At 41.6% G+C, this 16801-nt stretch overlaps 2 protein-coding genes across 6 annotated transcripts; one reads left to right on the forward strand and one right to left on the reverse strand.

Moving 5' to 3' along the window:
• Positions 1–726: 726 nt before the first annotated feature.
• LOC110489134 (uncharacterized) lies at positions 727–3649 on the reverse strand. 3 transcript variants are annotated; one of them, XM_021561728.3, is made up of 4 exons: positions 3476–3631; positions 2774–3138; positions 2504–2656; positions 727–1665 (listed from the first exon to the last, which is right to left on the reverse strand). In XM_021561728.3, exons 2-4 carry the CDS (start codon positions 3134–3136, stop codon positions 1465–1467), a joined length of 717 nt encoding a protein of 238 aa, XP_021417403.2. In that variant the 5' UTR covers positions 3137–3138; positions 3476–3631; the 3' UTR covers positions 727–1464. The 3 variants fall into 3 exon arrangements, with proteins under 3 accessions (XP_021417403.2, XP_021417404.2, XP_021417402.2); XM_021561729.3 differs by having other exon boundaries at positions 3281–3631; XM_021561727.3 differs by having other exon boundaries at positions 2774–3649.
• A 1046-nt stretch (positions 3650–4695) lies between these two features.
• On the forward strand, positions 4696–16542 carry LOC110489136 (ankyrin repeat and SOCS box protein 12). Of its 3 annotated transcripts, none has more exons than XM_090198754.1 (5): positions 4696–4932; positions 10570–10729; positions 11016–11198; positions 11448–11976; positions 12699–16542. In XM_090198754.1, exons 2-5 carry the CDS (start codon positions 10607–10609, stop codon positions 12830–12832), a joined length of 969 nt encoding a protein of 322 aa, XP_090054880.1. In that variant the 5' UTR covers positions 4696–4932; positions 10570–10606; the 3' UTR covers positions 12833–16542. The 3 variants fall into 3 exon arrangements, with proteins under 3 accessions (XP_090054880.1, XP_021417405.1, XP_090054881.1); XM_021561730.3 differs by having other exon boundaries at positions 4839–5006; XM_090198755.1 differs by having other exon boundaries at positions 4909–5001.
• The last annotated feature ends 259 nt before the right edge of the window (positions 16543–16801 follow it).

Here is a 16801-nt window from a genome sequence, read left to right on the forward strand (position 1 = left end):
GCAACAGAATTCAGAAGATGGGCCGTTCTTATAGTGTTATCTCTGTACACCAAGTCAGAACAGTAGGATGAATAAAGGGGTCATAGAAGCAGACAAGGAAAGCTCCTGAAATATTTGATTTTTAAATTTCTCCAAAACAGTTTATAGGCTACAGACAGAACAGTAGGCAAAATTAAGAGGGGTAAATTATTAGGGTGAGGCACATGGGATACTTACATCTTACCCAAGTGCAGACTATCAGAGGCCAGGAGAGCCTTGTCCACACAGCCACTGTCACCGATTCCTTCCAAACTACTCGTTGAATTTGCGATTTCCAACTATTAATGTCCAATGGCCGATGAGCCATCTATAATTTATCTTTCATATGACAAGGATTAAATTGGATTTGCCAGTAGATTGTCGTCTTGATTCATGATCATGACTGCTTGTCTAGCTTGCTAGCTAAAATTTTGAAAATATGATGTTGACATGATCAGTCCAATCAAAGCTACTGTACATATAACGTGATTTGAAGTCATTTTATCTGTGGCCAATGACCTTGAGCCTTCATGGATGGGCACTTCTATGGCAGCAGCCGAAGGGCTAGAATTTTCAATGTACCGAGTCAATGTGTTGGGGTACAGGTTAGTTGAGCTAATTTGAACATGTAGGTAGGGGTAAAGTGACTATGCATAGATAATAAACAGCGAGTTTACAAGCAACATAAATTAGGAAAAAGTCGAGGTCTGTATTCGCTAAAAGTTTTTATTCAAAGTATGAATTCGGCACCCTATGGAAGGACCGCGGATGTACAGGATGTACAGGGTGTACAGGATGTACAGGGTGTACAGGACAAACATAGGGACAGGTTGGCGTTTTCAGAATGGACTTTTTAACAAGTATCAACTGATGGTGACTCAATGTTGTTGCTCGCATATCATGCAACCAGTTATCAAAACTCAACTCTGCCTCGATATAAGCGAACGGAGTTGAGCGTTCTTCAGCTAATGTTGCTATTGGCTCTAACATTAGAAATGTGAAACGTACTGCATTTACTTGTTACTCTGTACTTAACATGTTTACATTGCATGAACACTCTCCATGGCTGAACTATAATGACTGTGTTGTAACTGTTTGTGATATTGGACTGTATAACCCAGGAAGTTGTTCTAATGTTTACTGAAGGCATAATGGACGGTCAAGGACTGAGAAAACCACGATGCTTATTTGCTTTTAACAGTGTTGTATGTGAAACTTGAATACAAGAATACAGAAATAAAATGTATTTTGTACTGCAGTTGGAATTGTATTTTCTTTTATAAGATGAATCTCATTATAATACACATGATCAATGACACTCAGTGAAAATCACAGGCTGCATTCCACTTCCACGTAGGGCTGTCTCCACGCAAAACTAGTTCACTACATAGGGAAAAGGGTGCCATTTCGGCTATGCTCAGTCACATGGCCGGCATGAGGGTGCACTTAGCTCAGTTCTTGTACTGTCTTCAGGGTAACCCCAGATTGACGTTCTCTTGTCTGGGTACATCCAGATTCCTGTTCTGTCTCCAAGGTAACCCCAAGTTGCTGTCTTCCTCTGGCCTGCAGTTGTTCCCAAATCCCGCTGGGGGCGTCAGAGGGCTTGGGGAGGCCCCTTAGCAACTCTCCCAACAGACACACAGCATCCTACAACACATGAGAACACAGGTTACTTCACCCACTACACACCATATTTTTTTCTGGGACAGTTGGTAGTTTAGACAGCCATTTTGGCACAGAAACCTAAAATGATAACAGACCAGAGCAGGGAATGTATTGACAAGACAGAAGCAGAAAGGAACACCACAATTTAATATCCTGTACTCTATGTGCAGTCCGTCTTCCTGTGTTGTACCCTGTTGTAGAGGTGTGTTGTACCCTGTTGTAGAGGTGTGTTGTACTGTACCCTGTTGTAGAGGAGTGTTGTGTTGTACCCTGTTGTAGAGGTGTGTTGTGTTGTACCCTGTTGTAGAGGTGTGTTATGTTGTACCCTGTTGTAGAGGTGTGTTATGTTGTACCCTGTTGTAGAGGTGTGTTATGTTGTACCCTGTTGTAGAGGTGTGTTATACCCTGTTGTAGAGGTGTGTTGTACCCTGTTGTAGAGGTGTGTTGTAACCTGTTGTAGAGGTGTGTTGTACCCTGTTGTAGAGGTGCGTTGTACCCTGTTGTAGAGGTGTGTTGTACCCTGTTGTAGAGGTGTGTTGTAACCTGTTGTAGAGGTGTGTTGTACCCTGTTGTAGAGGTGTGTTGTACCCTGTTGTAGAGAGGTGTGTTGTACCCTGTTGCAGAGGTGTGTGTGTGTTGTGCCCTGTTGCAGAGGTGTGTGTGTGTTGTGCCCTGTTGCAGAGGTGTGTGTGTGTTGTACCCTGTTGCAGAGGTGTGAATGTGTGTTGTGCCCTGTTGCAGAGGTATGTGTGTATTGTACCCTGTTGCAGAGGTGTGTGTGTGTTGTACCCTGTTGCAGAGGTGTGAATGTGTGTTGTACCCTGTTACAGAGGTGTGTGTGTAGTTTATCCTCCAGTATGTTATTGTCTAGTTGAGTAGTCTTCCTCCTGATGAAGGTGTTTAGGGACAACGCTGCCTGCTGCTGCACACACACTCCACACACTGATGGGTCATGCAGCTCCGTGTCCATGGCCTGTTAATTCACACACAAACATAGAGAGATACGGCTGAGATACAATGAGACTAAACCAGGGTAGACCCACCAGAACTGATAGACAGTTACTATGCCCAGATAAAGTGTCTGTCTTACCCGTCTCATCTCCTCTGTGAAAGTCTTCATCTTCAGAGCAGAAATTAGCTGTATAGGGACAGGCTCTCCTGCAAGGTCCTCACACTCCCTCTGTCTCCTCACAGTCTTTTCCTTCTGCCTCTCACTCGCTGCTGTAGTTTCTGTGTTCTGTTTTCTGTGTATTTGTATGATCATCCTCCTCCACATCTCACTCTGCAACCCCTTCCTCCCCCTCCCCCGGAGAGCTGTTCTCTCCCCCTCTTCCCCCCTCTCCTCCTGCCTCTCTCTCCACCCCCTCTCCCCTGCAGTTTCTGGGTTTAGTTGATTGTTGACCTGTGTTATCATTCTCCTGCAGTAGATCTCCAGTGCCTCGTTCTCCTCCATACCTAGGGACAAGACAAAGCTATTTTCACGACGCCAGAAATGCCACTTCAATATCTAGGGAACACAACTTCCGCCAACATGGCGACGCATTTGTTTATGATGTTGCCAACGTAACTTCGACTTTCAAAGGTTGAACAAACCGACCTAATATCAAACACCGTGGCCACTATGTGATATTATTTTCGTGATTTTCTGATCAACTGACGGACAACTGAATCACGTAACGAGAGGAGTTGACGAAAGTTGGATTGATGCTACCTAAACTAGCTAGCTTTACCGCTGCCAGCAGACCATAACGTCTAGCCTCATACAACGTACACGTAACATTAAAAACCTAACCTTGTTGGCGAAATTATGTATCCCCAAACGTTGTGATGAATTAGCTGGCTATTATATAAAATGTAAAACGCGTTAGATAGCTAGTTACACAACCAAAACTACAACAGAGCAAATATTTTCTTCTTGCGAGCGCAGTGCTGCTAACAATGAGTATTTACCGCCACCTAGCGTACTGGAGAGGGGTAGATGAAGAGGGTCCGAAAAAGAACTAGTTCATATTTAGAAATACTTTTGGCTAACCTTGTTATCTGCCTGCTTATATATTTTTATGTGACAACATTTTATGTAAATCATGATGCTTTATGATATTATATCATAGTATACTTTATTACCTGCATACATTTTATTGTAGAAACGTATGTTATAGGCAGGCATAATTAAACTACAAAAGCAGGCCTACTTTCAGAAATTGGCTACATTTTCAGTTTAGTTGTAAGGACAACGTAATCTAAGCTATAAGCAAACAATTGTTACATCAAATAATTTCCCTTCCCTGTGTTTTTGAGAGGCGGAAACAGACTTCACTTCCCAAAATGCCTGGAATGTGTAGATAATCTTGGAAAGGAATGTAAGATGACCGTGACCACCATACTTCTACAAATGCAGAGGTCTTCTTGATCATGGTTCTGCAGGCAGGGCAGGGCAGGGCTGTGTGAACAGCTGATAGTCTACAACAGCCTCTCTGACAGTCAGACAGCTGCGCACAGACTATAAGATGGTTGCCAGTCACAGTGCAAACTAAAGAAATGGAGGTGATGACAGGCCTGTTACACGTAGACACAATACAGCACAAATAATTGATCTTAAAGGATTTCACTACACACTTACACTCTTTAAAAAAAAATGAAACCTAAAGGGTTAAAGTTACTTTTGGTGATTATGGCAAGCTAAAATGAAAAGGGACTGAAGTAAACCTATCTGATTTCAGATCACACATCATTGAATGACATGTTTGCTGGTAGAGTAGTCTAGTTGTGTATTTCTACCACTGACCATCAGAACTAGAAGTGCTGCCTTATCATGTGATCTTTACTCAGGACACAGTGAAACACCAGGCAGTACCAAGGCCCCTACCCACCAACCAAACTCACAGCCTGAGTATCAGTGTCACTAGTCTATCACCCATCTAATTATAACCCCCCACAGTTCTCCAAGAATGGAAGTTTAGATAGGTCCATCTGTGGGACTAAAAATAGCCCCCAAACAGCACCCAGCCAGCCAGACCCCCTCTCTGCTCTGCTGTGTTAGACAGCAACACATATGCACACCCGTGCGCGCACACACGCACACGCACACGCACACACACACACACACACACACACACACACACACACACACACACACACACACACACACAGCTCTCAGACCCCAGTCCCTGTGTGGATACAGCAACACATTCCTCTTGGAGTCTCCTCTTCCTCCACGTGACCAACGGACCATGGAGTTATAAGAGAGTGGTAAGTGTTTACTACCAACGTCCCGATTAACATTGTTGGCAGAAAAATCCCTGGTTGGTGACCCTGTAGGTGAGGTAAGTGGAAAGCATTGTTAACCACCATTTGCTGTGTGGCTCTGGGTCTTTGGATCATGGTAGCTATAGCAGGAGTTAAATGGGCAATGGGATTCTGTCTGGGTTGGAAGTTTTTAACAATCCCCAAATCTGTTGCTTTTTGTTCGTATTTTCCATGATCATACTTACAAATATTTACTTTCCAATTCCCATTATGCCCTCTCTGCAAAGTTGTGCAAACCCATATGGTGAGGATGTGGATTTTACTAATTTAACTCTTGCATAGTAATGTCTATTCCAAGAAGTGCTCATCCTACTTGGCTTCCAATAACACATTTACAGATGTCTGATAGTAAATTAACTGAATTGTATATATTATTCTGTGAACTGGTCTCTATGTAGTGTGTGTGAGAGATGCATGTAACACAAACATTCCCAGCACTTAAGTGGCTTATCTATTTCTGTCTCTATCTATTCCTGTCTCTATCTATTCCCTGTCTCTATCTATTATTGTCTCTATCTATTCCCTGTCTCTATCTATCCCTGTCTCTATCTATTCCCTGTCTCTATCTATTCCCTGTCTATTATATATTCCCTGTCTCTATCTATTCCCTGTCTCTATCTATCCCTGTCTCTATCTATTCCCTGTCTCTATCTATTCCCTGTCTCTATCTATTCCCTGTCTCTATCTATTCCCTGTCTCTATCTATTCCTGTCTTTTATCTAATCCCTGTCTCTATCTATTCCCTGTCTCTATCTATTCCCTGTCTCTATCTATTCCCTGTCTCTATCTATCCCTGTCTCTATCTATTCCCTGTCTCTATCTATTCCCTGTCTCTATCTATTCCCTGTCTCTATCTATTCCCTGTCTCTATCTATTCCCTGTCTCTATCTATTCCTGTCTCTATCTATTCCCTGTCTCTATCTATTCCCTGTCTCTATCTATTCCCTGTCTCTATCTATTCCCTGTCTCTATCTATTCCCTGTCTCTATCTATTCCTGTCTCTATCTATTCCCTGTCTCTATCTATTCCCTGTCTCTATCTATTCCTGTCTTTTATCTAATCCCTGTCTCTATCTATTCCCTGTCTCTATCTATTCCTGTCTTTTATCTAATCCCTGTCTCTATCTATTCCCTGTCTATTATCTAATCCCTGTCTCTATCTATTCCCTGTCTCTATCTATTCCTGTCTCTATCTATTCCCTGTCTCTATCTATTCCCTGTCTCTATCTATTCCTGTCTTTTATCTAATCCCTGTCTCTATCTATTCCCTGTCTCTATCTATTCCTGTCTTTTATCTAATCCCTGTCTCTATCTATTCCCTGTCTCTATCTATTCCTGTCTTTTATCTAATCCCTGTCTCTATCTATTCCCTGTCTCTATCTATTCCTGTCTTTTATCTAATCCCTGTCTCTATCTATTCCCTGTCTCTATCTATTCCTGTCTTTTATCTAATCCCTGTCTCTATCTATTCCCTGTCTCTATCTATTCCTGTCTTTTATCTAATCCCTGTCTCTATCTATTCCCTGTCTCTATCTATTCCTGTCTTTTATCTAATCCCTGTCTCTATCTATTCCCTGTCTCTATCTATTCCTGTCTTTTATCTAATCCCTGTCTCTATCTATTCCCTGTCTCTATCTATTCCTGTCTTTTATCTAATCCCTGTCTCTATCTATTCCCTGTCTCTATCTATTCCTGTCTTTTATCTAATCCCTGTCTCTATCTATTCCCTGTCTCTATCTATTCCTGTCTTTTATCTAATCCCTGTCTCTATCTATTCCCTGTCTCTATCTATTCCTGTCTTTTATCTAATCCCTGTCTCTATCTATTCCCTGTCTCTATCTATTCCTGTCTTTTATCTAATCCCTGTCTCTATCTATTCCTGTCTCTATCTATTCCCTGTCTCTATCTATTCCCTGTCTCTATCTATTCCTGTCTTTTATCTAATCCCTGTCTCTATCTATTCCCTGTCTCTATCTATTCCTGTCTTTTATCTAATCCCTGTCTCTATCTATTCCCTGTCTATTATCTAATCCCTGTCTCTATCTATTCCTGTCTCTATCTATTCCTGTCTCTATCTATTCCCTGTCTCTATCTATTCCCTGTCTCTATCTATTCCTGTCTTTTATCTAATCCCTGTCTCTATCTATTCCCTGTCTCTATCTATTCCTGTCTTTTATCTAATCCCTGTCTCTATCTATTCCCTGTCTCTATCTATTCCTGTCTTTTATCTAATCCCTGTCTCTATCTATTCCCTGTCTCTATCTATTCCCTGTCTCTATCTATTCCCTGTCTCTATCTATTCCTGTCTCTATCTATTCCCTGTCTCTATCTATTCCTGTCTCTATCTATTCCCTGTCTCTATCTATTCCTGTCTCTATCTATTCCCTGTCTCTATCTATTCCTGTCTCTATCTATTCCCTGTCTCTATCTATTCCCTGTCTCTATCTATTCCCTGTCTCTATCTATTCATGTCTCTATCTATTCCCTGTCTCTATCTATTCCTGTCTCTATCTATTCCCTGTCTCTATCTATTCCCTGTCTCTATCTATTCCCTGTCTCTATCTATTCCTGTCTCTATCTATTCCCTGTCTCTATCTATTCCCTGTCTCTATCTATTCCTGTCTTTTATCTATTCCCTGTCTCTATCTATTCCCTGTCTCTATCTATTCCTGTCTCTATCTATTCCCTGTCTCTATCTATTCCTGTCTCTATCTATTCCCTGTCTCTATCTATTCCCTGTCTCTATCTATTCCCTGTCTCTATCTATTCCCTGTCTCTATCTATTCCTGTCTTTTATCTAATCCCTGTCTCTATCTATTCCCTGTCTCTATCTATTCCTGTCTTTTATCTAATCCCTGTCTCTATCTATTCCCTGTCTCTATCTATTACTTTCTATTATATATTCCCTGTCTCTATCTATCCCTGTCTCTATCTATTCCCTGTCTCTATCTATTCCCTGTCTCTATCTATTCCCTGTCTCTATCTATTCCCTGTCTCTATCTATTCCCTGTCTCTATCTATTCCTGTCTTTTATCTAATCCCTGTCTCTATCTATTCCCTGTCTCTATCTATTCCCTGTCTCTATCTATTCCCTGTCTCTATATATTCTCTGTCTCTATCTACTCCCTGTCTCTATCTATTCCCTGTCTCTATCTCTTCCTGTCTTTTATCTAATCCCTGTCTCTATATATTCCCTGTCTCTATCTATTCCTGTCTTTTATCTAATCCCTGTCTCTATCTATTCCCTGTCTCTATCTATTCCTGTCTTTTATCTAATCCCTGTCTCTATCTATTCCTGTCTCTATCTATTCCCTGTCTCTATCTATTCCCTGTCTCTATCTATTCCTGTCTTTTATCTAATCCCTGTCTCTATCTATTCCCTGTCTCTATCTATTCCTGTCTTTTATCTAATCCCTGTCTCTATCTATTCCCTGTCTATTATCTAATCCCTGTCTCTATCTATTCCCTGTCTCTATCTATTCCTGTCTCTATCTATTCCCTGTCTCTATCTATTCCCTGTCTCTATCTATTCCTGTCTTTTATCTAATCCCTGTCTCTATCTATTCCCTGTCTCTATCTATTCCTGTCTTTTATCTAATCCCTGTCTCTATCTATTCCCTGTCTCTATCTATTCCTGTCTTTTATCTAATCCCTGTCTCTATCTATTCCCTGTCTCTATCTATTCCCTGTCTCTATCTATTCCCTGTCTCTATCTATTCCTGTCTCTATCTATTCCCTGTCTTTATCTATTCCTGTCTCTATCTATTCCCTGTCTCTATCTATTCCTGTCTCTATCTATTCCCTGTCTCTATCTATTCCTGTCTCTATCTATTCCCTGTCTCTATCTATTCCCTGTCTCTATCTATTCCCTGTCTCTATCTATTCCTGTCTCTATCTATTCCCTGTCTCTATCTATTCCTGTCTCTATCTATTCCCTGTCTCTATCTATTCCCTGTCTCTATCTATTCCCTGTCTCTATCTATTCCTGTCTCTATCTATTCCCTGTCTCTATCTATTCCCTGTCTCTATCTATTCCTGTCTTTTATCTATTCCCTGTCTCTATCTATTCCCTGTCTCTATCTATTCCTGTCTCTATCTATTCCCTGTCTCTATCTATTCCTGTCTCTATCTATTCCCTGTCTCTATCTATTCCCTGTCTCTATCTATTCCCTGTCTCTATCTATTCCTGTCTCTATCTATTCCCTGTCTCTATCTATTCCCTGTCTCTATCTATTCCTGTCTTTTATCTAATCCCTGTCTCTATCTAATCCCTGTCTCTATCTATTCCCTGTCTCTATCTATTCCCTGTCTCTATCTATTACTTTCTATTATATATTCCCTGTCTCTATCTATCCCTGTCTCTATCTATTCCCTGTCTCTATCTATTCCCTGCCTCTATCTATTTCCTGTCTCTATCTATCCCTGTCTCTATCTATTCCCTGTCTCTATCTATTCCCTGCCTCTATCTATTCCCTGTCTCTATCTATTTCCTGTCTCTATCTATCCCTGTCTCTATCTATTCCCTGTCTCTATCTATTCCCTGTCTCTATCTATTCCCTGTCTCTATCTATTCCCTGTCTCTATCTATTCCCTGTCTCTATCTATTCCCTGCCTCTATCTATTCCCTGTCTCTATCTATTCCCTGTCTCTATCTATTCCCTGTCTCTATCTATCCCTGTCTCTATCTATTCCCTGTCTCTATCTATTCCCTGTCTCTATCTATCCCTGTCTCTATCTATTCCCTGTCTCTATCTATTCCCTGTCTCTATCTATTCCCTGTCTCTATCTATTCCCTGTCTCTATCTATTCCCTGCCTCTATCTATTTCCTGTCTCTATCTATCCCTGTCTCTATCTATTCCCTGTCTCTATCTAATCCCTGTCTCTATCTATTCCCTGTCTCTATCTATTCCCTGTCTCTATCTAATCCCTGTCTCTATCTAATCCCTGTCTCTATCTATTCCCTGTCTCTATCTATTCCTGTCTTTTATCTAATCCCTGTCTCTATATATTCCCTGTCTCTATCTATTCCTGTCTTTTATCTAATCCCTGTCTCTATCTATTCCCTGTCTCTATCTATTCCCTGCCTCTATTTATTTCCGTCTCTATCTATCCCTGTCTCTATCTATTCCTGTCTTTTATCTAATCCCTGTCTCTATATATTCCCTGACTCTATCTATTCCCTGTCTCTATCTATTCCTGTCTTTTATCTAATCCCTGACTCTATCTATTCCCTGACTCTATCTATTCCTTGTCTCTATCCATTCTGGTCTCTGTCTATTCCTATCTATATCTATTCACTGTTTATCTATTCCTTTCTATTATCTATTCCTGTCTCCATATATTCCCTGTCTCTATCTATTCCCTGTCTCTATTTATTCCCTGTCTATATCTATTACTGTCCTGAAGCACAGATGAGTCCTGGTTGGTACAAACCCAAACAGTTTAGCTATGCCTGTGTGTTTGTATTCTCCCTGTCTTTGTCTGATTCCAATTTTTTCTCAGAGAATCTATAAAGGTTATTCATTAACTGAATTGTATCCCCCCTTCTCTCTCTCCTCTCTCCTCTCTCTCTCTCCTCAGATGGGGGAGTTGTAACTGTTACAGCTATAGTAACAGTATGGTCCTAGACAGTATCAACACAGCCACCAACCCTCTCAAGATGAGTCTAATGGACGTCTCCAAGATCTTCTCTCTGCTTCAGCCCAAGGAAGAGGATGAGGAGGACAATGAGCATGGCCAGGTACAGCCAATGAGCTTGCAGTGCTTTGTAACTTAGCAACCTATCACTGAGACAGCATCAGAGGGTGACTTCCAGGTCTACATGGGTGTGACCTAACCAGAGTCGTATTCATAAGGACATAATTTACAAATGACAAGCTTATTTTATTGAACAAGTTCAGATAGTACCTCCCTGCTTCAGTTTTTTTTGTTTTGAGTGTAGTGAATACCACCCAGCAGTGCAGCCCAATAACACTGTGTGTATGGTGGAGGTATAAGTGGAGGTATAATACTGCTCTGTTCCCCAGGCTCTGAACCAGGCAGTGAGCAGTGATGACGTGGAGGTGTTAGCTGAGCTGTTGTCCCAGGAGAGCTACAGAAAGTCTATCAACAGCAGAAGCGGCTGGGGGATCCCTGTTACCCCTCTACGGACTGCCGCAGCACACGGACACCTGAGGTGTCTGGAGCTCCTGCTGGAGCACGGAGCGGAGGTGAGATATACCGATAGAGTACTTTGGACCTGCTTCTCGTACCCAGACGCCTACTCCTGACATGGACTAAAAAATCCTGGTTTAATTTAATCTGCACTTTTAGAGTTAAGGTTGATTCAAACAACAGTCATTTACTCCATGTTACTGTATAAGCATGTTGTGACAGCTGCTGATGTAAAAATGGCTTCAGAAATAAATGTGATTTAACCTATTGATTAATTATTGTTTGGTGATTGATTTGTTTTGCAGGTGGACAGTCTAGATGTGAAGGCCCAGACCCCTCTGTTTACAGCGGTCAGTGGTAAACACCTGGACTGTGTTGTGGTCTTACTAAAGGCTGGAGCCGACCCCAACGGCAGCCCGTACAACAACTGTTCCCCGGTGCTGACCGCCGCCCGCGAGGGAGACGTGGAGGTCCTCAGGGAGCTGCTTCAGTTCGGAGCCGAGGTCGACGTCTGGCCCAAAGTCCCTGAGTGGGCCTCCAACGCCACAGCCTGCAGGGGACCCCTGTACATATCCGCTGTATATGGACACCTGGACTGTTTTAAGCTGCTGCTGCTCCACGGGGCTAATCCTAACTATAACTGTAAGTCAGAGAAGATGCTGGCCAGGATCAAGCAGCCCAAGACGGTGCTGGAGATGTGTCTCAGGTATGGCTGTGGAGTGGAATACATACAGCTGCTCATAGACTTTGGGGCAGACGTGTATCTGCCCACGCTGATTATTGACAAGACCACCAAGCAGAACGAGGCGGTGGCTCTGCTGCTCAAGGAGAGAGGTGAGAACATCACACACACTTGTTTTACTTTTGTATCATATTTGTTAAAGAATTATTATACATTCGTTACATTTGTTACATATTTGACTGTCACATATTCAGTCTGTTTTGTAACTCTAATTGATTGATGGTTGTTAATGATGAGAACATTGGAGACATTCTCATATTTCATTAAATTAACTAGAACCTCCCCTGAATTAACTAGAACCTCCCCTGAATTAACTAGAACCTCCCCTGAATTAACTAGAACCTCCCCTGAATTAACTAGAACCTCCCCTGAATTAACTAGAACCTCCATTGAATTAACTAGAACCTCCCCTGAATTAACTAGAACCTCCCCTGAATTAACTAGAACCTCCATTGAATTAACTAGAACCTCCCCTGAATTAACTAGAACCTCCACTGAATTAACTAGAACCTCCATTGAATTAACTAGAACCTCCCCTGAATTAACTAGAACCTCCACTGAATTAACTAGAACCTCCATTGAATCCATTGAATTAACTAGAACCTCCATTGAATTAACTAGAACCTCCCCTGAATTAACTAGAACCTCCATTGAATTAACTAGAACCTCCCCTGAATTAACTAGAACCTCCATTGAATTAACTAGAACCTCCATTGAATTAACTAGAACATCCCCTGAATTAACTAGAACCTCCATTGAATTAACTAGAACCTCCACTGAATTAACTAGAACATCCCCTGTGTTTTGTTTCCAGTTTGTCCCAATACTCTGATGTCACTGACACGGCTCGCGATACGGAGCTACCTCCCCGTGGTTAATAAAATGACGTCCATAGACCGCTTGGACATTCCCCGGATACTGAGGAACTACCTGAAACATCTCACATGACCTCTATCTCCTGACCTCTGAACTCTGCATGAAGATGATGTCACAAATGGATACGCTATATGGCTGTGTCTCAATAGTCTACAGTGGATTCCGCTGCTTCATCTCCACTGTTCTGAAAACACATGTTAGGTGAAACAATATGGAGGATGTTTTCTGCAAAACTTTCAAAAAAAGTGCAACAATTTCATACCATCCTCTTCTGTCTCTACTGAGTGCATCATGATGGGCTGCAAAGTCCAGTTTGCTCGGTTTCTATTGTAGGTGTGAATAATAATTATACCAAGTTTGCCTTTGAATAGCTGTAGAGGTTGAATTAAACATGTTTATTTAACTTATTCTCTGTGATTGAATTCAGCAAATGTTTGGTAAATGTAATCATTGGAAATTGGTTGAAGAATGCTGAAACTATGGTGAAGACAATGCCCTCTCTTCTTGGACTGTTATATAAGTGCACAGAGCTTACCTTTAGTAAGTGTAAAACTACGAGTAACCACTAGGTGTCACACTACCCCTGTAGATGTATTCTCCGTCTATGAAATCACTTCTCACAGTTGGCAAGTCATCTTTAGTCAAGCTAAAAACAATGTCATTTGTGGAATCTTGCTGGCATTAGGAGTGTCCTTGCTGATAGCTCAGCGACACAGTATGGTGTAGTGCATCAAACCAGGTTCAAACCCAGTCAGTCACTGGAGCAGCAAACAAACAGGGAAACAAGACATTGCCTTATTTGAACAGAAGGATTAGTACACAGACAGGATATTACATCACATTACAGGATAAGGATATCCTGTCGAACGTCCACATTGACCTTAGAACACAGTTCAGTATATAGAGGTTTTAATTTCAACAGAAGTACAGTTATATCAATGTGGTTCAGTTTTTACAGAGAAATACAACGTAATAATTCCCAGTGCTCTTTGATTACATCAAAACATATACATAGACTTCTCGACGATCCCCATTCACAGTTTCAGGGTTGTTTTTTTCCATTTCTACAACAAATCAAAACAAACCTAATGGAAGGCCAGAGAGAAAATATATGTTCCTGCTATTTGTACTGTACAAACATGGTGATGACATTTCAGACTGACAGATAAAATAGAAGTCATACCAGAGTCCACCCCACCCCCCTCCCCATTCTAGATGGCAATGTGAATGTACAGTGAATAGCCTAGTAGCTCCAACTAAACTTGTTACTTGTCTTGTTACCTGTTTCAGTGTCCATACATTAGTACCCTGATTGTTCTGAAACCACATACTACTGTATAACCAACTAGAGAAAAGCAACAAGGATTTGTAATGATGACTGTGTGTACGTCCCAAATGGTACCCTATTCCCTGTTTAGTGCACTACATTTGACGAGGGCCCATGGGGACTATATAGGGAATAGGATGTCATTTGGGACGAAACCAGTGCATCATATGTATAATGGCTGCTACAGATTTCTCCTTCCTTTCAGCCCTAAATATAGACTCACCCGGCCAACAACAGAATCAAGGGCTTATACTGTCAATGACTAAAACAACAACATTAATATCAACATAATACACCATATTACATTTCATAAATATTTGTGATAATATTGTAAGGAAAATAAATAGTGTGTCTCTCCAAAATGCACCTCAAAGAATCCATAACTGTGTTGAGTAGAGCTGCTGCCATGAATAGACGGAGTACATTAATGTATTCAGGACCATGGTTACATATAGCTCCTCCTACCAGGTTTCTTATTGGTTCAGCATAAATACATGCGAACACCATGAACTGTAGATAAATCTCCTATGTTGTGTGCCGATGCCATAGAAAATGACCCATTTACCTTGAATCTGTTCTGTAGGAGTGGTAGGATATTCTATCAATAGTCAGTGTGTGGCAGAGAACTAACTGATCAAATGAACACATGATTTATCAAAGTATAAACTAGAGTCCAGTGTTATGTTAATGTCTTAACCACCAATCAATTAATTATTGATTGATAGCAAACCACAATCAAGTGTTATAATAATATTACTAAGGCATGACTGTGGATTCATATTCTCTACTGTTGTCTGCCATGAATACATATAATCCCTTGAGAGAGGGAAACAGAATATTATGGCCTAGAGAAATCATCATATCATTACATGGAATGAAACAGTGGAAGGTTGTAAAATAATGACAAACATGTTGGTTGTTAAAAGAGAAAACAAAACTTTCAAAGAGTTCATCTCATGTGTCATGCAGAACTCTGGATGCCATAAAACACCATGATATGATGATAATGATCTACCTGGTACTGAGGATAGAACTGGGTCTCTGGTACTGAGGCTAGAACTGGGTCTCTGGTACTGAGGATAGAACTGGGTCTCTGGTACTGAGGCTAGAACTGGGTCTCTGGTACTGAGGATAGAACTGGGTCTCTGGTACTGAGGCTAGAACTGGGTCTCTGGTACTGAGGCTAGAACTGGGTCTCTGGTACTGAGGATAGAACTGGGTCTCTGGTACTGAGGCTAGAACTGGGTCTCTGGTACTGAGGATAGAACTGGGTCTCTGGTACTGAGGCTAGAACTGGGTCTCTGGTACTGAGGCTAGAACTGGGTCTCTGGTACTGAGGCTAGAACTGTGTCTCTGGTACTGAGGATAGAACTGTGTCTCTGGTACTGAGGATATAACTGGGTCTCTGGTACTGAGGCTAGAGCTGGGTCTCTGGTACCGAGGCTAGAACTGGGTCTCTGGTACTGAGGATAGAACTGGGTCTCTGGTACCGAGGCTAAAACTGGGTCTCTGGTACTGAGGATAGAACTGGGTCTCTGGTACTGAGGATAGAACTGGGTCTCTGGTACTGAGGATAGAACTGGGTCTCTGGTACTGAGGATAGAACTGGGTATCTGGTACTGAGGCTAGAACTGTGTCTCTGGTACTGAGGATAGAACTGGGTCTCTGGTACTGAGGATAGAACTGGGTATCTGGTACTGAGGCTAGAACTGTGTCTCTGGTACTGAGGATAGAACTGGGTCTCTGGTACTGAGGATAGAACTGGGTCTCTGGTACTGAGGATAGAACTGTGTCTCTGGTACTGAGGATAGAACTGGGTCTCTGGTACTGAGGATATAACTGGGTCTCTGGTACTGAGGATAGAACTGGGTCCCTGGTACTGAGGATAGAACTGCGTCTCTGGTACTGAGGATATAACTGGGTCTCTGGTACTGAGGCTAGAACTGGGTCTCTGGTACTGAGGATAGAACTGGGTCTCTGGTACTGAGGATAGAACTGTGTCTCTGGTACTGAGGATAGAACTGGGTCTCTGGTACTGAGGATATAACTGGGTCTCTGGTACTGAGGATAGAACTGGGTCTCTGGTACTGAGGATAGAACTGGGCCTCAAATGGCACCTTCTTCCCTTTACAGTGCCCTACTTTTGAACAGGAGCCTTGGAGCTCTGGTCCAAAGTAGTGCATTATATTGGGGATTATGTTGTCATTTGAGATTCAAACTAGAACTGAAGCAACACTGTTGGCAGTCTCCAACGGAAAATACTAATATTGTAATATAATATATGATCTGTTGTTTATACAGTATGCACATATAGCTAGCTAGCTGCTAGTCACAGGTAGTATGACTGTTCTGTCTGTTTCCTCACCATTTTATGTCAGTTAGCTTCTCTAAAATGTGGAAGTTGAACTGGAAAATTAAAAAGTAATGTAAATAAACCAAATACTGACTAACTATATAATCATCTCCCACCATTCTGTCCTTCTGTCAAGCCCCCTACATCTTTCATTAATACACTGAGGAGATCAATAGGAAAATGTATTAAAATCTAAATTAACTGATTTAATTTACATTTAATTTAACCTCTACGGGATCGATTGAGCTAACGCAGGCTAATGTGATTAGCATGAGGTTGTAAGTAACAAGAACATTTCCCAGGACATAGACATATCTGATATGGGCAGAAAGTTTAAATTCTTGTTAATCTTACTTCACTG

This window comes from Oncorhynchus mykiss, chromosome 14 (assembly GCF_057628025.1).
Source record: "Oncorhynchus mykiss isolate SJ-2025 chromosome 14, ASM5762802v1, whole genome shotgun sequence".
Lineage (NCBI taxonomy): Eukaryota > Metazoa > Chordata > Actinopteri > Salmoniformes > Salmonidae > Oncorhynchus > Oncorhynchus mykiss.

Excerpts from the sequence above, each read along its gene's own strand:
- LOC110489134 (XM_021561727.3), bottom strand. The coding sequence starts at position 3,136 with ATGGAGGAGAACGAGGCACTGGAGATCTACTGCAGGAGAATGATAACA. Across the intron at positions 2,657-2,773 it reads TCACAGAGGAGATGAGACGG|GCCATGGACACGGAGCTGCA; the intron begins GTAAGACAGACA and ends GTGAATTAACAG. Across the intron at positions 1,666-2,503 it reads ACACACACCTCTGTAACAGG|GATGCTGTGTGTCTGTTGGG; the intron begins GTACAACACACA and ends CATGTGTTGTAG.
- LOC110489136 (XM_090198754.1), top strand. The coding sequence starts at position 10,607 with ATGGTCCTAGACAGTATCAACACAGCCACCAACCCTCTCAAGATGAGT. Across the intron at positions 10,730-11,015 it reads AGGACAATGAGCATGGCCAG|GCTCTGAACCAGGCAGTGAG; the intron begins GTACAGCCAATG and ends TCTGTTCCCCAG. Across the intron at positions 11,199-11,447 it reads TGCTGGAGCACGGAGCGGAG|GTGGACAGTCTAGATGTGAA; the intron begins GTGAGATATACC and ends TTTGTTTTGCAG.